General features: G+C 48.0%; 1 protein-coding gene across 14 annotated transcripts in view; it reads right to left on the reverse strand.

Moving 5' to 3' along the window:
- The window catches only part of RALGDS (ral guanine nucleotide dissociation stimulator), a 103,877-nt gene that overhangs the window by 3,759 nt on the left and 75,804 nt on the right, over positions 1-24,314 (reverse strand). For 4 of the 14 annotated variants that reach the window (XM_069747600.1, XM_069747596.1, XM_069747595.1 and 1 more), the window contains exons 2-17: positions 6,783-6,959; positions 5,728-5,921; positions 5,545-5,619; positions 4,924-5,117; positions 4,715-4,836; positions 3,612-3,827; positions 3,431-3,534; positions 3,262-3,346; positions 2,658-2,735; positions 2,380-2,466; positions 2,274-2,306; positions 2,069-2,190; positions 1,815-1,910; positions 1,422-1,683; positions 793-1,038; positions 532-646 (exon numbers count right to left, since the gene is read on the reverse strand). In XM_069747600.1, the coding sequence (XP_069603701.1) occupies positions 532-646; positions 793-1,038; positions 1,422-1,683; positions 1,815-1,910; positions 2,069-2,190; positions 2,274-2,306; positions 2,380-2,466; positions 2,658-2,735; positions 3,262-3,346; positions 3,431-3,534; positions 3,612-3,827; positions 4,715-4,836; positions 4,924-5,117; positions 5,545-5,619; positions 5,728-5,921; positions 6,783-6,959 (2,206 nt within the window). Of the gene's footprint in view, positions 1-531; positions 647-792; positions 1,039-1,421; positions 1,684-1,814; positions 1,911-2,068; positions 2,191-2,273; positions 2,307-2,379; positions 2,467-2,657; positions 2,736-3,261; positions 3,347-3,430; positions 3,535-3,611; positions 3,828-4,714; positions 4,837-4,923; positions 5,118-5,544; positions 5,620-5,727; positions 5,922-6,782; positions 6,960-20,750; positions 21,279-21,376; positions 21,551-22,260; positions 23,373-24,314 lie in introns of those variants that run through there. The other 10 variants (XM_069747606.1, XM_069747607.1, XM_069747603.1 and 7 more) reach the window with 8 other exon arrangements.

A 24,314-nucleotide genomic window follows, 5' to 3' on the forward strand; every position in this document is an offset into this window, starting at 1 on the left:
TGCCAGAAATCCGCGTCTTTTTTCGCGCGGATTTCTCGCGGAATTTGCGCGGATTTTTTTTTTTTCCGGAATGTCCTTTTTGATAGAAAAACCGCAAAAAATCCGCAAAAAGAATGAGCATGTCGGTTTTTTTTGCGGAATGCGTTTTTTTTGCGGAAAAAAAACGCTAACATATGCACAAAAAATGCGGAATGCATTCTAAAAGATATGATGCATAATGTTAGCGTTTTTTTTTACCGGATTTATAGCGTTTTTATAGCGAAATTCCGCAAAAAAAACCCCCTAAAAATCCGGACGTGTGCACATACCCTTAAATATCATGCGTTGCACTTTAATGCTGGTGTAAGATGTACATCATTATATATAAAGGATGCGTCTGCAGCTTCATATCTATATAGAGGCATTCTGGTGCTGTACCTTTAATAACCTGAAACTAGTGTCGTCATTCCCCTGCGTTTCATAGAAAGCAAACAGACCGGTCTCTACCTGTTAACCCTTCCATAGCGGCCAGCATTGCACAGATTCCTTTACCTCTCTCCTCAGAAATGATCTGGACCAACTCGTAGTCCTCCGCCCGCTCCCCGTCCAAGTTGTGTTTGGCCATTGCTTTGCGGATCACCACAGGGGTTTTGTCCTGACTTGTTACCTGCGGATGAAGAAGGCATCACATGGTTTGTAGAGATCAATCCTGACTCTGTATATAGTGTCTATTGTGCAGATGACACCAGGAATAGTGCCACTCCAGGACGTGGCCGGATGCAGTACTGCACCTCCATGAAGTATGTGACTCACCAGGATGCTCTTGTACATGTTGCCGTTGTCCACGTCCAGGCTGACCCGGATGATGCAGCAATCATCGATCTGCTGGTTGTAGAGGGGAAGAGAAAGTGACGAGTAACTGGAGATCCCGGAGACCGAGCGCTTGTGTGTCCGAGAGGCCGAGACGGGCGTAGAGGAGACGGACGACGAGGAAGCGCTGCTGGACCCGGAGCCGATGCCTGACGTGTCCAGAGATGAGAGCGACGTTGATTCCCAGAACTGTAAAATGAGAAATCGGAGCGTCAGAAGCTGGCGGTGTGCAGACATTTATAGTAGTCAGTGACCCTGTATATTCTCAGCAGATGACGCAGGAGATATAAATCAGTCCTATAATGTACGGCTGACGTCTCGTTATCCGGGATATAGACACGAAGCACAAATATGGGAAACTAAACCCCTAAAAACCTGTTCAGCGTCTGTGCCAGTTATATGTACTCATAGGTGACAGGCAACATGGCAGTGTCACACATATGGACACTCTTGCCCAGTTTGGGGCTTTTTTTTTTTTCAGGGGTGTAATTTCTGTTAATACTGACTAATACACAGAATTTACTATAATCCTTTTTCCAAATGCAGCAAAACACAAGAGAGCAGGGACTGACCCCCAGGGGAGCACAGCGTTCTGTGGCCTGTGCCGGTGGATCTTTGGGCTGTTCCTCTCGTACCTTCTTCTGGCAATCCGGGGACTCGGGCACGAAGCTGATGTTTATTTCCTCCACGTCGGAGCTGCTTGACCCAGCGGATGTTACACTGACAGAGTCGGTGGTGTCGTTTCCGCAGAGGTGCGGGCTGCATTTCAGCTGGTCGAATGACTTAGAGTGAGAACTGACGCTGGTGCAGGGCTCGGAGCTGGGAGGCTGACGGCTGCAGGACACAAATGGTTAAGGAGGGCATTTAAAAGCTTGATTTCCACATCTGAGACGCAGCGCCAGGGTCTGGCAGTCGCTAATCCCCTCTGGTGACTGCAGATACATTGGGTGTACGGGGACACTTACTCGCTCCATCGTTTGATGATCCCCGTGTTTTTCTTGGCCTTTAGAGTGTTGCTCGCGGATTCAGATAAAGGTTCAATCTCACAGGACAGGCTGTAGCTGCGGCACAAGAAACAAAACCAGTCATAATCTGGCGTCAGCAGGTGCCAGATTATCAAGCACATTATTTACTCTTTTTGTTCGAAAAATGGCGACTACTTTATGCTGAAAGCGACCTGATAATGAGACAGCGCCATTTCCACCCGCCATCTTCTTACCTCTCTGCTTCGGTCAGCCGCTCCACGCTGTGAAACCAGTCCGCAAACGCCTCCTCTGGGATAAAACTGTAGTTGTTACAGGCCGACTGCAGCAGCTTTATCTGAGCGATCACCTCGAACTCCTGAGAAAAGCACAGAAACATAAAAAGTTGGCCAAACCTTTCCCCAAACCGCACCCATGCAATAAAATATACTGCGAACGCACCTTCCGTCTCTTCTCAAAGTTTATCAGGCCTCCCTGTGGGCAAATAAATGCATTATTAAATGGGAAACCAAATTCTGCAGCATTTTCCACTAAGTCTCTCACTGACCTCTAAGTAGTCCTTCATGGCCGTGTCCAGCATCACCAGGTCAGTAAGGAAAGTGCCGAGGTAAGGAATGGTTCCTTGCATGACTCCCTATGCAAGAAAAAAACGTATGCATTACTGCAAATGAACACCAGAGGGTGCAAATGTAAAATAAAACAGCACTACTGCAAGAGAACACCAGGGGGCGAACATCCAATCTATATCTAACACCTCCTGCACCATAATGGCAGCGACATGTGAACGCACACGTAGAATATTCTGAAGGCCGGCGACTCACTTACCATCTCTCTTTGCTGTTGGTGTCTCTTCTGTGCCCTCTTTGGATTAATATCCAGGGTTGCAAATTTAGAAGTTCCCTCCTGCAAAAAAATAAATAAATGAATAATTATGGCGGTGGGATATAACAGGTGGCACACGTCAGTCGCTTGATGTGGTCTGTACTATGCGGCTCGGCTGCCATTGTTTTGTGGTCGGACGCCTCTCGGCAATAAATGGGGAATGCTTGTGATGGGGCCAGGAATAGCGGGCGTCATCCCTCGCACAGACATATAAAAGGCGCAGCTGCCTGTGGGAATTCTGGGAATGCAGCCGCAGGAATGAGAGTGGCAGGTTTGGCGCCCACTTCAGGTCAGCTGGCGATGACGCAGCTGGAGATAAGGGGGGAATCCCTGTAGCAACCGATGCGGGAGGGTGTGTGCCAGGGTTTCCTTGCAGATAAGGGGAGCGACACGTCAGCAGGTATTCACGGACGGTATCAGGGGCACCCCACGCATGTGACGTGTGCAGAGATACCGCCAAACTAGCAGCTTTTTAAAGCAAAAACATCTAATGGCCCCATCCCTTTAACAGAGCATGTGAGCTGTGATGACGCCCCCACCCGCTCACCTTAATCAGCAGCTCGCGGCTTAACGAGTGGTTGTTTTCGTCAGAGAAGATTTCGGAAAGTTCCATGAACGTCCTGAAGCTCTCCCTGTAACAGACCCCAGTGTAAGTGTGCCACTGCAGAACAACAACCCCCAGCATTTATCCGCCTGCCTGTATATCGGACACTCACCGCGACACCTCGTCCCACGTCTTCTTAAGCCTGTGGATGGCGTTACACTGGAGCGCAGACAGAATGGCGCGGAGAGACGAGAAGTTCTTCAGGATGCGACATTCCTGTAGACAGAGAATAGACTGTGATTTATACGGCCCCGCGCATTTTCTCGCCATCACCCCGACCAGAGGAGACGTACCCGGGCCACCTCCACCCAGCGCTCCACCACCTTCGCCCTCTGCTGTGGCTTCAGTGAGCGGTCACTCAGGCACGTGGAGATGACGCAGTTAGTGACGCTATTGAACTGCGAGACAGTGGCACGGATGGTGGGCGCCAGGTGCTCTTTGCCTTTCTTATCCCTCTGGGACCAGATACAACCAAGGCAGTGATATGGCACCACCTTCTTAAAGAGGTCCTACAACGAATAAAGAGAGAGGATTCAGCTGTGCACGCCGCCAAATGCAATCCAGCACTGCCCTATAAATCAAGTCTGAGCTCCGCTGTTCTGATACATTTCACCAAATCCACTGCATGAAGAGTTAAATCCTAAACTTCTGGCTTCCTGCAGCCACCACCAGGGGGAGCTCACTGCCTATTTATCATTATTCAGGGTATAATAGCTCCCCCTAGTGGTGGCTGCAGACAGAATCTTATGTATCTCTGCATACAAGGAGCTCCCCCTAGTGGTGGCTGCAGGCAGAATCTTATGTATCTCTGTATACAGGGAGCTCCCTCTAGTGGTGACTGCAGACAGGATGTTATCATGTATCTGTATACAGGGAGCTCCTCCTAGTGGTGGCTGCAGACAGGATCTTATCACGTATCTCTGTATACAGGGAGCTCCCCCTAGTGGTGGCTGCAGACAGGATCTTATCACGTATCTCTGTATACAGGGAGCTCCCCCTAATGGTGGCTGCAGACAGGATCTTATCATGTATCTCTGTATACAGGGAGCTCCCCCTAGTGGTGGCTGCAGACAGGATCTTATCATGTATCTCTGTATACAGGGAGCTCCTTCTAGTGGTGGCTGTAGACACAATCTTATCATATATCTCTGTATACAGGGAGCTCCCCCTAGTGGTGGCTGCAGACATGATCTTATCATGTATCTCTGTATACAGGGAGCTCCCCCTAGTGGTGGCTACAGACAGAATCTTATCCTGTATCTCTGTATACTGGGAGCTCCCTCAAGTGGTGGCTGCAGAGTGTGGGCATTGTTAAGTTAATACATTGGGAGATTCCTGTGTGGTCATTATTTCCCTTCAGTAGTGAACATGCAGAGGAAATAATAAGAGAACTCACAGCGTCCATGACTGTAAACTGTTCGGCCACCATGTCCTGTTGGAAGGACAGGAAGTCCGGCTTCCCCTCCAGGAAGGCGCTCTCTTCCACGAGGCGGAACGTGCAGCTTGTGTGGTCCACGACTGCAAAACCCAATGTCATGAAAAGTCAACTATGAGCAGTGGCAGCCACATCTGCGCTGTCACATGGACGATCACGTTACCACTCACCGTCCTGCTCCAGCTCGCTGATCTGCTGCCGCTGGAACTGTGACAGTAGATTGTGAGCTCTGCGCTCCAGGTCTGAGCCGGGGATGTTGTGCCGTACGTATGCGATCAGCTGCTTGAGACACACGTAATCTGGGGCTTGCCGAAAATCTTCAGAGTACTGATCCAGCCAGGCTCCCAGGATAGAGGAGATGGTGCTGTGGAGAGAGGAGACATGGATTAGAGCGTCAGCTCTGCGGTCCAGACTGCTCACTATATATACATGCGGAGGATGCAGACGGGCTTAGGCAGTAAGCCTGTATGAGACGGAGGAGGGGTCTCGGCCTCCGTCTACTCTTTGAGCTTACGGGACGGTATTTGGAGGAGGAAAGAGATTTAGTTCTCAGCCTGGAAATTCCCCGCGTCCCGCACAACGGGAAATACCGAAATATGCTGCTGCAGAAGCCGCTCACTGTAATGCCGACATGAGCAACCCTAGGATATTAAAGGCAAGGTCTATGGACAGGACCATAATACATTCTGGCTGGCAGTACGGTGTGAGCGATACACTGTCTCCCCGGCCACGGCTCTTGTGGTTATGGGGTGCGGCCAGATCTCGCCCGCTGTTATCAGCCGCTCACTTACTTCTTCAGCTCCAGCCGATCGTCGATGCTGTTGTGGGAGTGCTCGCCATTCAGCTGCGGGTGAAGACGCCCAAACCTTTAAGAGAAAGAAGCGGATTACCTGATTTGTACCGACCCTGGCGGGATCCAGAGAGTCTCTTAAAGAGCCAGTACACAGCTCTCATGCCCCCTCGCACACACTCACTTGTTCAGCAGCAGGTCCAGCACCTGCTTAGTGGTTGCGAACGCCCGGTAGGTGCACAGGAAGATGGTGACGTAGGTGGAGTCGTTGCCCTTGAACGCGGAGACCAGGTATTCCACCAGCTTCTCCAGGGTCCCCGCCTTGATGGTCCGCACCTTGCATGTCTCGTACAGACTCAGCGCGGTCTCGCTCTCCAACTGCAAGAAGAAATTACAAAATAAAATCACAATTACCAGGATGGAAATACAAGCCTGGCTCAGACGGGGATAAAGCGAGGATGCGTCAGATTATCAGTCCTGGGAGCAGGGATTGTACAACATGAACCCTTTAATGGAGGCGTGTGCACATAGCGCCACCGGAGGGCCGTCACCGGGTGTTACATCTCTACTGTAGCTCTGGTCGGTATATGGTGCATTCACGCATCAAGGTAGAAGGAAAAACACGTGATGGCAACGTGTAAGTGTGTTATATCCCTTTAAGAAGTCTGAACCTGGAGGGGTCACAGTTTGGGATCCCAACAAGCACACGTTTATGTATGCACACAGGTAGGGAGTTCTCCTCATAGGATATTCTTGGCTATTATCAGCTATACCTGCAGCCCCCGGGGACAAGGAGGAAGAGGCCCACCCTTCCGCCCCTACACTCTCTGCTCCGGGGGCCGGCGGGGATCACCGGGCTGCATGTTATCTTATGATTTTGGCCGACCTCAGCTTGGTCAGTGCCCTGTCCTTGCCAGGAAGGTGTCCGGTCTGGGAGAAACTTATGGTTTAACTCCATCAGTCTCGGAGCAGGGGCAGCCATATTGCTAGTGGGGAACTTTCCCTGCTGGAGGCCAGTCGGCCATATTTGTTGTGTGAGAGCCCTTTGAATTACATGAACAGGCCCAGTCTGCCCGTTCTCCTGTAGGTCACATGCATGAGCTGGCCGTCCGCCCGTCATGCCATGGGCCAGTGAGCGCAGCCCTGATCCTTCCTGGCATCTGTCCATCCTACCTACATGTAACACACAAACATAGCGCACAGACCCTTTCCCTGGATTCCCCCCACTATCTTCCTCACCGTGGTGTCCCGGGGTCCAGCAAGCCCGCCTTCAGCCGTGCCCATGGGGGATGGTACCCTGCTTACCCCCAGCCATCGCTGCCCCTTAGTGGCCGCGTGGTGGAGCTGCACTTTCCGCAGGGAGATGCTGTAGATAACGCCATCATCCACCTCTTCTCCGATCTCCTGCGTGGAGCTCTGTGAGGACGAGACAGGGGAGGGAGGGGTTAATTAGACACAGTCATTACCAACTATCACACTCATGGTCTGTAAAGAACACTACAACACCCAGCAGGCACTGACTGAGGATCACTGCCCGACACCATTCTACTAGGTCTGTGCAGCGGTCAGGGCATGCTGGGACTAATAGTTCTGCAGCAGTGTGCACAGGCTGGCAGTCATTGGCCCCTTCTCCTGGCACTGCAGACGCTGGCACTACGGTGCCCGCCGGGGGAGCGACTTCAGCGGATTCCAAGATAATCCTCCATGGTAATCGGATCCAGGGCCTCTCTGATAGCGGCGCCCACCACAGCGTCCGTGGCAGCTACCAGCCCGCAGATGGCGAGGAGAAGGCCAATCACATAATAGCCTGGATGCCATTACCAGTAAGCCCTGATGGGATTACATATCGTCACACCAGGGCGAGCAGTGGCGGCACCTTCCCCAGGATGCCGCACCCTCAGCATCAAGTGTTTCCGAATGTCAAGAGATTTGTAAAGTAATCACCGTGTTCGCGCTTCGCCACTCGTGAAGTGCCCCCTACACCGGGGGACCGTGCCAGGTCACAGATGGGGGAGAAGACGACAAAAGGAAAATCTGGCACCGCAACCCACAGAGGGGGAGGCCGTGAGCAGGACTTCTGCCCACAGTGCCCATCCAGCACCACAGCGGGACCGGGCACAGACACACGGCTGCTGTGTTACATGGTGGCTACTAGGATCACACTTCCTGTCATTACCGAAGGACAAACACCATCTCCGGAAACTGAGCAACCAGGAGCCGGATCCACCAGATCACTCTCCCCCGATGTACACACAGCAGCCAATCACAGCCCTCCTTACATCATCTAACCATTGCAGAATCAGGAAAACTGCAATCTGATTGGCTGTCACATGAGGACGCAGAGCAGGGTTCTCTTATGGACCACAGTATCACACAGGATAGGATTAGATGCACAGCTCAGCAGACAGTATCACACAGGATAGGATTAGATACACGGCTCAGCAGACAGTATCACACAGGATAGGATTAGATACACAGCTCAGCAGACAGTATCACACAGGATAGGATTAGATACACAGCTCAGCAGACAGTATCACACAGGATAGGATTAGATGCACAGCTCAGCAGACAGTATCACACAGGATAGGATTAGATACACAGCTCAGCAGACAGTGTCACACAGGATAGGATTAGATACACAGCTCAGCAGACAGTGTCACACAGTATGGGATTAAATACACAGCTCAGCATACTGAATTACCATACATCACAGGATTAGATACATTGGCTTAGATACAGTGGGTGCAGTGCTCCTCACTGTGTACCCCCAGTCAGTACCCCCGTCCTGTGTACACAGTCTCTTGCACTCTGAGCCCAGCTGTGACTAATACTGAGAAGCAGGGGGCGATAGCTGTGATCACACCTTACAGAAGAGGCAGTGCTCGTACCCACTGAGCCACTGTGACCCGCAGACCACAAGGCTGAGCCTACAGTACAGTAAATCTGTAGTCCTCAGCAGGTGGACGCACAGTGAGTTCACAGGAGGTTGGCGACCGGACAGCTCCAACATGCAAATATATTCCCGTCAGCGCAGGCGGATGTGCAAACAGCGCGACACAGCCAGATATCAGGGGGCGGCACAGCGAGGGTTAAAGTGCCTGCTACCTACAGTAAAGGCGGCAGCGGTAACATTGGGGTCACCCTGGTGTCCCAGGCAGATGCGCCCACCACCCAGCTCTCCCGGAGACGGGCAGCTCCGCTTCTAGCGGATTTTTGGGGCGGCCACGGTTTATATTTAACCCTTATTTTGCAATTTTTGGTTCCTCTTTCCCTATTATTATCTTACGCTGCTCATAATAAGCCCAGGAGCGGATCTACATAGGAAGAGGAGCACAATCACAGCGAGGACCGGGGGTCACCAGAGGTCACAGGAGCCGGACAGACCGCAGGATGGACAGACCGCAGGATTCACGTCCAGGGTGTTGGTGGGAAGGTCAGGAGCCGGGACATCTCACAGATACCGTTATGTATAGGGTGGCTCACAGACTTGGGGTGCATTTAATTTTAAGGTGAAAGTTACTTTCGCCTTAAAAGGGGTTGCACAGAATTAGAAACTGCCTTCTTTAAAAAAACAGCGCCATCTTTGTCCACAGGCGGCTTCTGGTAGCTCGCTGCAATACCGCACACAACCTGCACACATGAATGGCGCCGTTTCTACAGCAGTCTTATTTGGCAAATTCTGAACCATCCCTTTAAATTTTCACCTTTGGGGTTTATCACTTTTGAGCGACCAGTAAATTAGTGATCTGCGGGAGATCGGCTGTAATCTGTGGAGCAGGTATTTTTCCTACAGCGCCACCATTGGGGAAATGAAGAATTACATGGAAATAACATGTGGCCCATATAATGTACAGACTCGCCGAGATGCGCTCTCCCCTGGATTCTATATGAGGGCCCTAGATGCAGCCCCCTCCGCTCTATTACCTCCTAGTGGGGGCGCCATTACTTCCTGCAGGATTAGGGATTTCACTCCCACCTCGTTTCTCTTCTTATAAAAGTAACAAACAAAATACCAATAATCACAGAGACACAAAAGTGAAGGCCGAAAAGATGACATGACCCCCCCCCCCCCCAACTACTGTGGTTAAAGGTACCAAGTGTCAGTCACAGAGTAACACTCCCCGGACACATGGTGACAGCCAGGAACACAACAGCCAAGTCCTGTCGCCCGCTGGCCCACCCGGAGGGGAACCGGCCCCGCCACATTCTACCAGGACATGACAGGGCCGTCATCATGGAGATACAGGGAGAAACAAAAACTAAACACCTCAAATACCCTCAAAAAGAAAACATCTTATATTTATACATTTATTTGTTTTATTTCCTTTTTTGGCAGGAGGGGGGGGGAAATGTTTTCACTTTTTTTTTTTAAATAAACACACAATTTAAAAAGTTATCAAAAAACAAATTTGGCTGAACAGGTAAAAAAAAGAGAGAAAAAGGGAAAAAATAAACATTTTAAAATCTGTTAATAATTAACAACAAACCAAAAAATAAAAGGTACAAAAATAAAAAGTAGTAAAGAAGTGGAACAAGATGTAACTATGTTTTTTTTCATCTGGATTGTGCCACTTTCCTCTGATAATCCCGGACAGGTCAGATCCCATCCAAGACTGGACTATGAGGACCCCGCGCACTTCTTGGGCTTTGGTGCAGGCGGTAAACACGGCAGCGATCGTTATCCGCCATGGGGTCTTGTGACACCGGCCGGGAGCTCAGCGGCGGATTAAGCCCATAAACCTCTTAGCTCCGGCAGGAGACAGACTGTTCTGATTTGGGCCGCAGAAGAGGAGAGGCATTGTTTCTTGGAAATTCTACTACAGGAAAAACATCTTAGTGCCTCCCGCCGAGCACAATGCTCCATCATGTCAGCCCCCGGATAACAATAATCCAAGGGAGCTTTTTTGGTTTCATAACATCATTTTGGAATACATTTAGGATTGCGGGACTCTAGTCACATCCAAAGCTGCATTCACAATTCCAGTCTGTGTTTATGGGTAACCAGCAGAATTGTGAATGCCGCTCTGGAGTATAAGACAACTTGTGAATTCAGTATTTGTTCAGATTGATCAGAAAGGCAATAAAAAAAGTCTGGCACCGCCGTGCGCCTCGACATCGGAACACGAGGAAATCACAGACTACCGTGCAGCGATAGGACGGCCTGCAGATAAGAGCGCAGTCTGGGGCTACAGACAGTAACCTTTGGACGCGCCTCACGCCCAGGATCGCAGAAACTGCTGAGGTCACCGATGGCGCTGCTCTCCACGAACATGGCGGCCAGGTGACGTCAGGATTGTGAGCGCGAGGTGTAAATGTCCAAAATCATAACCCAGCACACAAGATCTACAAAGAAGTAATTAAGAGAAATAAAGGGGAAAAAAGCAAAAAAACACAATTATAAAAAATAAGAAATAAATTGCTCATTTTTTAGGTAAGCATCACACGCTAGTCTATAGAAAATGTAGTGAATATTGAGGGTACGGTCAGACGTTGCGAAACAAAATCGTGTGGCAAATGCCATTGCGGTGGGCCACATGCAGTGGAGTCAGGACGTTGTTTACGTCTATCAAATCCAATATGGCCACCAGCAAATAAATAGGCGATGTCAAAACCGAAATGACAACTCTCTTCATTTCCGCTGCCATATTTACTGCTGGTTGGGAAAGATTTTGTGACTCCGGAAACTGGAAAGACTGGGTGATAACCCCATTAAAAAAAAAAAAACTGCGATGGCAGCCATATTTGTTGTCAGCCATCTTTTCCCAATAGCATGCAGTCTGTCCCGCGCGGAGTTAAACTGACCCACTAAATACATGAAGCAAATGTAATTTGGTCACAATTGGAAGTAGAAAAGAAAGGGATTTGGTTTTTTCGAGTCGGCAGATGAGATGGGGGCGTCTCTTGGCCGCTTCCCTCCATTTGCCAGCGACAAAGGCTGTCGGAGCGGAGTCAGTGCTGGAGACAATGGGCAAAGTGACCGAAAAGAAGGGATCGGAATGACACGGATGGATGGACGGACGGACGGACGGCTGACTGGAGAGGTTCTCGATGTCTGTGTGGGGGATTCCTGGACGCTCAGACGACTGTATATAATAGGAAAATAGGGAACATTACACAACCTAATTTGCATATGTAAATGAGGACCTCAATTTACAATATTAATTTACTTGCAGATTATGGCATTCCCAGGTAATCGCTTCCTGAAATTAAGATTCCGTTTCCTTGATGGAATCAGATTCCCGGCTGCATCCGTAATCACAAACCCGACATTGTATCTATAGATCCAGATATATATGGCTGAGGGGGAAGGGGGAGATGCGTGTGCAGGAATGTACTGCTTCCCTATGGACCAAACACAATGCCCAGCCGGACTGTATCCAGGTCACTTGACAATGGCCCATAAAATCTTGTTACCATAGCAACAAACACCCCACAGACACACCCCTGGGGCGGCAACATAAACATGGAGATGTCCTAATTTACAGACAGAAAAAGGGACAGAACAGCAAATGAAAACCGATAGTAGTATCAAAATAATAATACAAAGCACAAGAAAAAGAAAACTTGCAATAGAGAAGAAAAGAAAAAGAAACACAATGTATTGCTTTAAGAAGAACAAAAAAAAAAAAATGAAGGATTGGAGAAAAACTGCAATATTACGTTACCTAATTGGGAGCATCGGGACAGTTTAATCTTTTAATTTCAATCAAAATCAGTAGCAAAAAAAATATTACCTTAAAAAATTAGGGACAAAAACAAATTGAAACCTTAAAAATCAAAAAGGGGAAAAAAAACAACAAAATTTACAATATAGAAAAAAAGTAAAAAAAAACAAACAAAAACAACTTAAATTGTAGCTAATTTGGGAGCAGCATCAGAACAGTTACATTTTTCACAAAAATAAAAATCAGGGTGGTCACACAGGACTTGTACACAAGTGTGAAACCCACTCTGCCATCTGTTTTTAGTGGGAGGAAATGAGGAAAATTGTAGGACATCTACTTTTTTATTTTACGTTAGTTGTAGGTCGGTTATTTAAAGGGTTAAGTATTTAAAGGGGTAGTCTGTTTTTTTTAAAAATATACGCCCCAAAAATAAACAAACCTGCTACAAAATAAGTCTCTGGGGGGTTTTGGTGTTTGTTGTTGTTCCCATTTATTCAGGTTTCTGTACAATCTGGGCTGACAAACCATATGGCCGCCATCACTACCGACTGTCACAGGGCTGCGGTTTTGACTATCAGGACCTGTAACAGCGGCCATATTGGTTGTCTTGTCTTTCATCTTTGCTTCATCTATTCTCAAAAAAAAATAAAAAATTATGTATGTATGTATGTATGTGCGTATGTGCTTATGTATATAAATATATATATATATATATATATATATATACACACACACACACACACACACACGCCCACATATATATTTTTTTGCAATTTTGCATTTTAATATTTAAAGAGGAAGTACACTTTTTCTTACAACTAATTTAAATAATAATTTTCTATTTTAAGTATTTTTTTAAAGGAGACATGCACCTTTTTTTCACTCAGTTAAGCAAGCTGACATTTGGTAAACTTTCTCTGAGCACGACCTCGATTTCGTTGTGACCCCCTCCCCCATGGAGCCAATACAATGGGAAGCAAATTATGAGACAGATCAATTCTCCTGTGAATTGCTCTTTCTTTTTTTCTCGAGAAGTCATCAGTCCCCTGGGAAGGTCGCGCTGTTTGCTGTGGAAAGTATAAAGAGATATTTCCGTTCCATCACCTGTCCGCAGCAGCTACCGAGCCAAGAAGAGGCCTGGCGATGGGCGGCCATATTGATGCACCCTCTCTCACCCTAAATTCTCGCCCTGAGCATAAAAGTCTCTACTAGATTTTTTTTTTTAAGAAAAAAAAAGAAAGAACAAAACTCAGTATTTAAGGAAGTGGTTAGAAAATCCATGCAGTTTGGGAAATACCAGAATGATGACTTCTGGGGAATTTGAGGGCAAAACGACCCGATCGTGGCGGTGACCCAGTTACCTACGTGGCCTTGTGTGATACTCAAATGTACAGAGTTGCAGCCACTATGGTGCCCCCCTCTAGGGGGCGGTTGGGGTGTCCTGCCAATGTATACACCCCAGGAACAATGGCTGCCATTGGGGTAAGCACTCAGGTGTCACCGCCCCTTAAAGGGTAAATCTGCAGCAACTTGGGGTATATTGGGTCATGTCTAGTGTAGGTAACAACGCCAGAAACTACAGATCAGAGCAGGAGGTCCATGGCTTTATTTTTTAGGTGATTATGAACCCCTCTGAGACGTCCTGACCCGTAGGGCCCTGCACAAGTAGGTATAACATGATGCTTTACCTCTACGATCCCTTTAAGGATTATAGGAAATGTAGAGCAAAAGGAAGAAAGCAGGAAAAAATCTTGCTTTACTTCCTGCAAGTGCACTTGCAGCCCAGGAAAAAAAAAATCAACATTTTCCAGGCAATCGTCTGTGGGGTTTTTCCGCTACGATGAAAGACTTTTCAGAATTTGTATAATTTGCAATTTTGGGTAAAAGAAATAAAAATGAAACCCCGCCATCAGACTGCAGAAATGCCGCACTTCCCGCTAACCCCCTGAGCGTGCACATTACAAATGTCAGAGAATTCACAAACATCTGGGATTAATTCACACCTACGTTTTTCATGTGAACATTAAAAAAAAAAGAAAAACCAACATGTGCAATTCATTCCATCAATATCCAAAAATACACGTGATGATAATTAGTAATTAAGAAAAATATGAAAAACTGCCAAAGGCGAGAAAAACTTAAAGGGGTATTCCAGCAATAACCTATGGCCAGGAGAGATGATGATAACTGTGGAGACACCCCCTGACGGTCGCAGAGGGGGACTTGTGTCCCTGACTGTATGGAGGAACGTACAGCTAGTCACACCCCATCAGTCCTCTGCCCCCATGCCCCTACCATCTAGCAGTTGTTACCAAGCCTGAGGATCGAACCTTCCTTCATCCCTGTACAGTTTCTGAGTACTTACCAGGATAGGCTCCCTTTTTTTTTTTTAAAGACATCATCGATATACCGTAACCTACTTTGGTAAGGACCTAGAGGACCTGACTTCCTGCTGAAGGGTCAATGAAAAATACATTCTCAAGTCTGCTCCTCCTCTAAGTGATCTTTCTCAGCCAATCAGAGCCAAGAAGAAGTCACATGACACTTTTTCCAGTCATGTGCTGCTCCTGAGTAGTCACCAGGTCAAGGCTCCTGTTTTCTGGCTCCTGGATGGTCCCACCTGGAGGCCATTTTTGATGGAGAAGTTCTTCTGCCTGGTTAATCTCGGACAACCCATCGTCTATATACCTTACCTTAATCTGGCAATGAGTCCCCTTTAAAATCTCATACTTCGTTAAGAATGTTGCCCCCTATTTAGACGTTAATTAATACTTTACAGCGATTGCTCTGTGACTAATTAACCTTAATGACTTATGGTTGATGCTTTTTCATAACTGAATGGCCGAGCGTGGTGGGAGAATCTGAGAATCTGCAGATGGCAAGAAACTATGCCAGGAAAAAAACCTCGACTCCCAACTGAAAAAAAAAAAAAAGAAGCAAGAAGTGCCAGTCTAGGGGCCATATACATGCCTCTGAGAGGTCTAGCCCTGGGCAGTGCAACTAGGTCGGTCACATTTTTAGAACGTTTTTGCTGTTTTTCCCCCTTCCTGAATACAATAAAGCATGTAGTAAAGCAAACACAGGATGGGGAGATAAAGATAAACCTGCGGGTGAGAGGTCGCTGCAGGTAAATATTAAACTATACAGCAGATAACAGCAGAGGGCTTACACTGGGCCGCGCTTACATTGGGCCGGGCTTACACTGGGCCGCGCTTACACTGCGCCGCGCTTACACTGGGCCGGGCTTACACTGGGCCGCGCTTACACTGGGCCGCGCTTACATTGTGCCGGGCTTACACTGGGCCGCGCTTACACTGGGCCGCGCTTACATTGTGCCGGGCTTACACTGGGCCGCGCTTACACTGGGCCGCGCACATTCCGAGGACCTCCGCCAGGCCCGGGCGCTACTTATCAGCACATGAAGAGAAAAAAACACAAAAAGGTGGAAACAAGTGCGATAGGTCGATGTTGCTCCTAAATAGTACAGCGTGGATCCAAGACTGATGACCACTGGTAAAAAAAATTCATAAGTCTATGACTAAGGGCTTCAGCCAGAAACGCGTCAGATGGGCACCATTTTCTAAACTGTCTGGATAATATTTTATTAATCATGTGAAAAAAAGATTTGCCCATTTTTATCTGCACAGCCATGTAGCATCTTTTTCTTAGTTATCAGCGCAGTCTTTTTTTTTAACGCATTCTAAGATAACTATAAATAATTTTGTGAAACTAAATACAATTTTGTTTGTTACTTTGTTTTGGTGGTGGCCATTTTCATTCGCTGGTTTTCATTTTTGACCAAGAGCGGAGTGCACAGTCTCCAAAGTGTCAGTCAGGGGATAAGGTGCAGTAAGCTCCGCCCTCCTGACTCTTTAGGCTGCCGTCACACTAGCAGTATTCGGTCAGTATTTTATATCAGTATTTGTAAGCCAAAACCAGGAGTGGAACAATTAGAGGAAAAGTATAATAGAAACATATGCACCACTTCTGCATTTATCACCCACTCCTGGTTTTGCTAACAAATACTGATGTAAAATACTGACCACATACTGCTAGTGTGACGGCAGCCTTAGAAATAGGGTTATAGAAGTATCATGTGACCTCTCTTACCAAAGCGGGTGGTGTTCTCTCCAGCTTCCTGAAGGACCCACTAGGTGAGGGTGCAGGAAGGTGGTCTCTGTGTACGAGTAGAGCATGAATCTCAAACTCACATACACAGGGGGCCAAAATTAAAGGATTGGGCAAAATCGCGGGCCAATCTTCATATTTATTAAAACATGTCTACAACTGAGAACGTTTTTCCTTACCATCAAATATAACGATGAATCTTTTCACATAAAAACAAACTTAAAAGGGTTGTCCCAAGAACAAAGCACATTTTATTTAATAGAATAAAATAATGGAATATGTTATGTAAGGGCAGTAACAAGCATATGGCTCAATGGCCTAATTCAAATATGTAATAACATAGGATAAAAGATCTGAAATACAGGTAATTAAGTATCCAATATCTATCAGATAAATGCTTGTTCGGCAGACAGCTAGCCCTCCCATGCTTGATTTGGCCACTTCTGCCCCTCTTCTCCAGACTCCTCTGTCCCTTCTCCTTGACCAGTCTTCTTCCTCCAGACCCCTCTGTACTACATCCTCCACCTCCAGACCCCTCTGTAATACATCCTCCACCTCCAGACCCCTCTGTAATACATCCTCCACCTCCAGATCCCTCTGTACTACATCCTCCACCTCCAGACCCCTCTGTAATACATCCTCCACCTCCAGATCCCTCTGTACTACATCCTCCACCTCCAGATCCCTCTGTACTACGTCCTCCACCTCCAGACCCCTCTGTACTACGTCCTCCACCTCCAGACCCCTCTGTACTACGTCCTCCACCTCCAGACCCCTCTGTACTACGTCCTCCACCTCCAGACCCCTCTGTACTACGTCCTCCACCTCCAGACCCCTCTGTACTACGTCCTCCACCTCCAGATCCCTCTGTACTACGTCCTCCACCTCCAGACCCCTCTGTACTACGTCCTCCACCTCCAGACCCCTCTGTACTACGTCCTCCACCTCCAGACCCCTCTGTACTACGTCCTCCACCTCCAGACCCCTCTGTACTACGTCCTCCACCTCCAGACCCCTCTGCACTATGTCCTCCACCTCCAGATCCCTCTGTACTACGTCCTCCACCTCCAGACCCCTCTGTACTACGTCCTCCACCTCCAGACCCCTCTGTAATACATCCTCCACCTCCAGACCCCTCTGTAATACATCCTCCACCTCCAGACCCCTCTGTACTAAGTCCTCCACCTCCAGACCCCTCTGTACTATATCCTCCACCTCCAGACCCCTCTGTAGTACGTCCTCCACCTCCAGACCCCTCAGTACTCTGTCCCCTTCCTCCTGCAGACCCCTCTGTCCTCCACCTCCGGACCCCTCTGTACTATGTCCTTCACCTTCAGAGACCTCTGTAATCTGTCTTTCATCTCCAGACCTCTCTGTAATCTGTCCCATCCTCCTGCAGACTCCTCTGTACTACGTCCTCCACTTCCAGACCCCTCTGTACTAAGTCCTACACCTCCAGACCCCTCTATACTAAGTCCTCCACCTTCAGACCCCTCTGTACCACGTCCTCCATCTCCAGAACCCTCGGTACTCTGTCCCCTTCCTCCTGCAGACCCCTCTGTAGTCTGTCCTCCACCTCCAGACCCTTCTGTACTACATCCTTCACCTCCAGACACCTCTGTAATCTGTCCTCCACCTCCAGACCCCTCTGTACTATGTCCTCCACCTCCAGACCCCTCTGTAATCTGACCCATCTTCCTGCAGACCCCTCTGTACTACGTCCTCCACCTTCAGACCCCTCTGTACTATGTCCTCCACCTCCAGACCCCTCTGTAATCTGACCCATCCTCCTGCAGACCCCTCTGTACTACGTCCTCCACCTTCAGACCCCTCTGTACTACAGCCTCCATCTCCCTCTCTACTACGTCCTCCACCTCCAGACACCTCGGTACTCTGTCCTCTTGCTCCTGCACACCCCTCTGTTCCCCATCCTCCACACCTCTCTGTACTACGTTTTTCACCTCCCGACACCTCTAATCTATCCCATCCTCCTGCAGACCTCTCTGTACTATGTCCTCCACCTTCAGACCCCTCTGTAATCTGTCTCATCCTCCTGCAGACCCCTCTGTACTACGTCCTCCACCTTCAGACCCTTCTCTACTACAGCCTCCACCTGCAGACCTCTCTGTACTACATCCTCCACCTTCAGACCCCTCTGTACTCCATCAGCCCCCTAAAGAACCCTGGTTATAATTAAGCATACCAGACCCTCATGTCCCCCAGCATCATCTGTCAGGAAAGGGTTGAGACACTCAGTTATACATAAGTTGGTGTGCTGAAAATATTGAGTTTGTCTGTCTTTCCTCTCGATGTGCCACTATACGGCGATTATGACACAAACCCCATACTCTCCCATTTACAAAGGCTATATGGACCCCATAGATGTGTGTGTGTGCCGTGTTACAGTTCTGGGGTCACATTATGGCAGCGCTCATAGTGTAAAGTGTAGGGGCATTTCCTAGTACCCATGAATGAAGCCCACAGATTTTCCACAGGGCTCAGCAAGATCAAAGGTAAAATATTCAACTCCTCACAGGACAGCAGAATGGACGCCATTAGCACAGAATAGCAGATGCGCATTACACATCATCAAAACTTCCCGTCACTATCTAACACAAACAACGCTATCAAAAGGGACACAAAGCAGCAATGGACCCCCTCCTAATGCATTGTCATATATAAGGACAGGGGGTTTCAGATCCTGGAGCCATAATGAGCCAACAAACAAATCTGCAGCACAATGGCCATGACAAAAAGTGTGAAAAATCAAGGTCGGGACATCACTGGAGCTAATAACATAATCAAATCACATAATATTTAGATGATGATGTGGTCACTGATTGTACCCCTGTAAAAATATCCCATGGAGCTATGGAAGAAGCAGGAAAAAGGTCGTTCTATGGCAGAAAATGAGAAAAATTCAGTAGGAAGGCAGCATGGGGTCAGAGGATGATTAGAGAAAAGATGTAAACTGAGGATGCGCAGCAGCCTTTCCCACCGGGGTAATGTATCCGTGCATTGTGAGTGGCGGGGTCATATCACGGAAGGCATTCACCATGACATCAGCCGGCCGCACAGGTGACGTGCTACGGCTAGAAGACAAAACACCAGGAGAAGTCACACCCAGCACTGGCCCGCCACCACACAATGTGCAGGTATGAGCGGCCCCAGCGGCTGACGAGCAGCTTAATGCAGTGTTGTGTGGGTTAAAAATAGAAGAAGAACGCGAAAAATTAAAAGGTGTTCTTACCACGCCGTGATTAATTCATTTCAGCCCCGGGCGCAGTGGTCTGCAGCACAATTGTAAGGCTCTGCCACCGTAACTCTCACACGGGCAGAGACCAAAATATTGGGCAATTGCTTAACGTGCAATTCCCCATGGCATAAAAGCTGCTGTATGGAGAGCCGGATACAGTTTTCTGACATGGGTTTGGTGCGAATACGGATCAGTGGAAAAAATGCCTATAACACGCGCCATGTCGATTCTTTGCTGTGTTTTCCACCTTCTTTTCCAGCAAAATAACCCGAATACACAAGCATCTGCTTCACCCTTACAAAACCGCACTGATAGCCATGCAACTTTTTTTTTTTTTTTAATGATTTGGATTTTTCAACTGGAAAACGAAACCTCTGTGTGAACATAGCCCTTTATGAAGGAAGCGGCTGGTTACTCCTCTCCGGCCGCCATATATGCGATTTTCCGATCATGCTCGCCTACATTCCCCCCACCTTAGCTCCTGGCAGTGGCTCCCCCACAAAGCCCAGAGTCAGCAGTGCGGCCTCCGCTCCAATTCCTGTATCCCGGAGAGGGAAAGGATGCGGAGGAATGTCCTGCAGCAGCATCTGCTAAGTATTAGAGGGCCTTGTGATTTGTAGGGGGTGGGTAAGAAGGATGAGGGGCGACCACAAACTCTATCCCCTCCCTTTGAACTCTGCTGAGTATAAACAAGAGACCTTTCTGCTTACTCAAAAAACAATAAAATGTAACCCCCATGATGTCCAGTGTGCACAAGGCCACCATGTTGCCTCTATTAGTGTGACGCCCGGTTTACTTGATCCTTGTGATGAGAGTCCCATAAAGAGAGAAAAAACAATCACAGCTGAGAAATGTCAAGAAGACCTCGCTCTCGCCATTTCCTTATACAATTTTTGTCACACAGTCCTGAAAATTCTTTTGCGTGAGCCTATCTGGCAGCCCTCAGGTCCCATTGATGCCGGATTAGAGGATTTTTACCTTCCTACATCCTCATTGCTGGCATTCTCCACCCGGCTCGTTACGTGCGGAGCGGCATTGCTCACACAGTTGGAGGAGACTTTGTTGCCGTCATTTCTCCGTCCGCAAAATAACAAATTTGCTGTAATTAAATGGTGGAAATGACAGAGATGGAGCAAAACCCCTTCAGGGAGCCCTCACCTGACTGTAGGAGAGGTAGTGGAGGGCTCTGCCGCTTTCATCTCTGCCAGGATCTCCGTGTCCAGGAGCTATACTGAATAAGATGGAAACTTGTTGCCTTGGGGAGAGAATTTGGAGGACGGCTTCGCTCATCAGCGCTGATCCTCCGTGTGTATGGCCGACTGTAAAATGGCACAGAGGGCACCACTATTGTGTTTGGCGAATCAAGATCGAATCGATTCCCATAGACCAGGAGAAAGGTGTCTCGGATGATATTGTGAGGTTGGGTGACAACAAATATGGCTGCCATGAAGGCTTGTAAAAGGAGGTATAGTTAGAGTACCGAAGGGTAAATTAAATCGGCACACAGCTTTTCAGACTCCTGAACGGATAAGCTATACAGGCTGTCAGCGCATGCTGGGAGTTATTGTTCACTACAGTTGGAGTGACGCAGATTGATGATCAGACTGGGACCCAGCTTTCCAGGTTCTTCATGACTGATGGCGGCCGTATTGGTGGTCACCTGGCTTTAGTAGAGGCAGACACCACCTAAAATAATTGAACGGAGGGGTTAGGTTAACTGAGGGGTTCTGGGGGATAATCATCCACCCTATCTACAGCCATACAGTCGGTGATTTCCATGATACCTGGGGCTGTAGTGACACCTGGGCGTTAACAGGATGGCAGCCATGAGTGTATTCTGCAGCCCGCGGCCTGGCATTATCATGAAAATGTATACAGCAGTGCACCCTCCTCCTGGCACCGTGCCCGCGCCGTTCCCTCCTCTCTTTGATCGTCTAATCCTTTTCACAGTCCGGATCCTTTGTAAGAGAAAAAAAAAAAACACTTTCCCCAATAAACTGATCCATGTGAACTTGATGTGGTTTTTCCATCTACAGTAATCCACCCATGATTAAAATTCCAGCTGTTGCCACATAGTACCCCACTCACCCCTGGGCACCGGTGCCAAGACAAACCATACAGGCAGGGGCACAGCATTAACCCCTCACCTACACTAACCATAAAAATACAGAAAGAAATATCGCAGAGTGATCCAAAAGCCAACAGCACCGACCATAAACCAACCGTGCACGCAAGGAACCCACACTTCCATAGTAAACGCTGCTTTTTTTTTTCTGTGCAGGTTTTGGCTACTACATAGTTAATCAATGCGATTCATTAGCAAGTCTGCAGAATAATCGTTGTATAATAAGAAGCTGAGTAACTTTCTAATAGACTTTGTGTATCAATTCTTTACAATTTTCAAGATTTCTGCTAGCGTTCAGTGAATGACAACCTGTTGACAGTGAAGGCCGGACCCCAGCCCTGCTCTCACAGCAGAAGTGTTTCATTATAGGATAAGCCTTCAGATAGAACATTGACGGACAGCAAGCGGAGATCCTGAAGTGGTCAGAAATCATAGAACAAAGTACATTAGAAAGTTGCAGGACGTTACATTATATGGACACGAAAAGGGTGCAGACACGAAGTTACACAACAAGGGAAAGGGGCAAAAAACAGAAAACCTCACCTCTAGGGGGGGCAGGTCAGGGTCCAGCTGGGTGAAACTGCTGAGGACCACAGGACTGCTGTCCCCGGCCACCTCAAGCTTCACCCCATCCCACAGACTTCTCATCTTCCTGGTGCCATCGAACATCTTTTCTGGGGTGCTGGTTTTGTCATGATGGGGCTCCAGCAACATTAGGAATATCATAGGGACTACTTGTCAGTTCAGCATCTCTATGGGGTAGCGCTCAGCCCAGGACTGATCCAGGACCCTCCCTCCAAGGATGAAGGGGGGGATTATCAGGGCTGTGAGCCCCTATTCTGGCTGCAGAAGCCTCTCTGCAAGTTACTATGACAGCTATCCCTGTGATTCTCCCTGTGATCCTCTGTAACCAGATCCTCTGTGCTGAGGCTTTATATCCCCCTGGGGTTTACAAGGACTGTAATATCCTCTGTGCGGATACAATGTATCCCTGGGCCTGGGGGTGCAGGGATCTGACTGCTGGATTCGGATCCTCTTCAGATACAATGTAGCCACAGCTCTGATGGGAGGTGTAGGATCCTCTATGGATTTTCTTGCTTTATTGTCGTGATATTCATACAATGTATCCAACTTCTCTGGATCTTCTGTTCATACAAAGTATCCTCTGCTCTGTACCGAGTTCTGCTCTTGAGTCAATCTATCCACTTTTCTGGGCAGGGTTATTCTTTTGATATAATATATCCACTGCGGTCTATGGAGTTCAGCTCTTGATACAATATTGATACAATGTACCCACAGTTCTGTATGGAGTTCAGCTCTTGATACAATGTACCCACGGTTCTGTATGGAGTTCAGCTCTTGATACAATGTACCCACGGTTCTGTATGGAGTTCAGCTCTTGATACAACGTACCCACGGTTCTGTATGGAGTTCAGCTCTTGATACAATGTACCCACGGTTCTGTATGGAGTTCAGCTCTTGATACAATGTATCCACGGTTCTGTATGGAGTTCAGCTCTTGATACAATGTACCCACGGTTCTGTATGGAGTTCAGCTCTTGATACAATGTATCCAGGGGCCTGTAGTCTCTGTGCTCAGCCCAGTGATCCTCTGCCTCTGTCCTCCAGCTCTGCTCTCTCTATCTGCCTGTACTGAGGGATTTCCAGGGCTGTGGGTTTTGCCATTCACTCTCTGAACACTCCCACAGTGTGAGGTAGAAACATGTCATCACCCTCTCACATGCAAACAAGGGATCTGGCTGAGCTCAAGAGAAAAGCTGCCCTGGATCTCCCTGGCACTGGACTGGCATCACCCTCTGCCCACAGAAAGGACCACATGATATGGATGCTACTGATTATTGTCAAGTTTTTTTCTGTATTTCACTACTGACAGCAAGCAGATGTATAGAAAACTGCACTTTTGCAACAGTTTAAAACCTACGTCCTTGACTCCAGATACATTTTGCTTGCAATATGTTGCAAACCATAAAACCAGAAAAAAAGTGCACTGATGACGTGTTAAAGGGGTATTCTAGCTTATAAAGCAGTGACATATCAGTGGGGCTTAGACTCACTTAAACGGTTATAGAATCCCCCCCCCCCCCAAAAAAAAAAAAAAAAAAAAAAGTTATGACTTATCGATGGGATAACTTGCAGATCTCTCGGGGTCTGATCCCTGGGTCCATCAGTGATCCAGAGATTGGGATCACATCTTAGGCCTCCTTCACATGTCCGTGTTTAGACACGTACCCGAAAACCCGGTACTGGTGCCATACGTGTGTCCGTGTTTACTGTCAGTATGTCATCCGCATGTCCATGTTTACTTCACTGTGTCATCTGCGTGCCTGTATTTACCATCAGTGTGTCCGTGTTTACCATCAGTGTCATCTGCGTGCCCGTATTTACCATCAGTGTGTCCGTGTTTACCATCAGTGTCATCTGCGTGCCCGTGTTTACCATCAGTGTGTCCGTGTTTACCATCAGTGTGTCCGTGTTTACCATCAGTGTGTCCGTGTTTACCATCAGTGTGTCCGTGTTTACCATCAGTGTGTCCGTGTTTACCATCAGTGTCATCTGCGTGCCCGTATTTACCATCA

Source organism: Ranitomeya imitator, chromosome 2, assembly GCF_032444005.1.
Source record: "Ranitomeya imitator isolate aRanImi1 chromosome 2, aRanImi1.pri, whole genome shotgun sequence".
Classification (NCBI taxonomy): domain Eukaryota; kingdom Metazoa; phylum Chordata; class Amphibia; order Anura; family Dendrobatidae; genus Ranitomeya; species Ranitomeya imitator.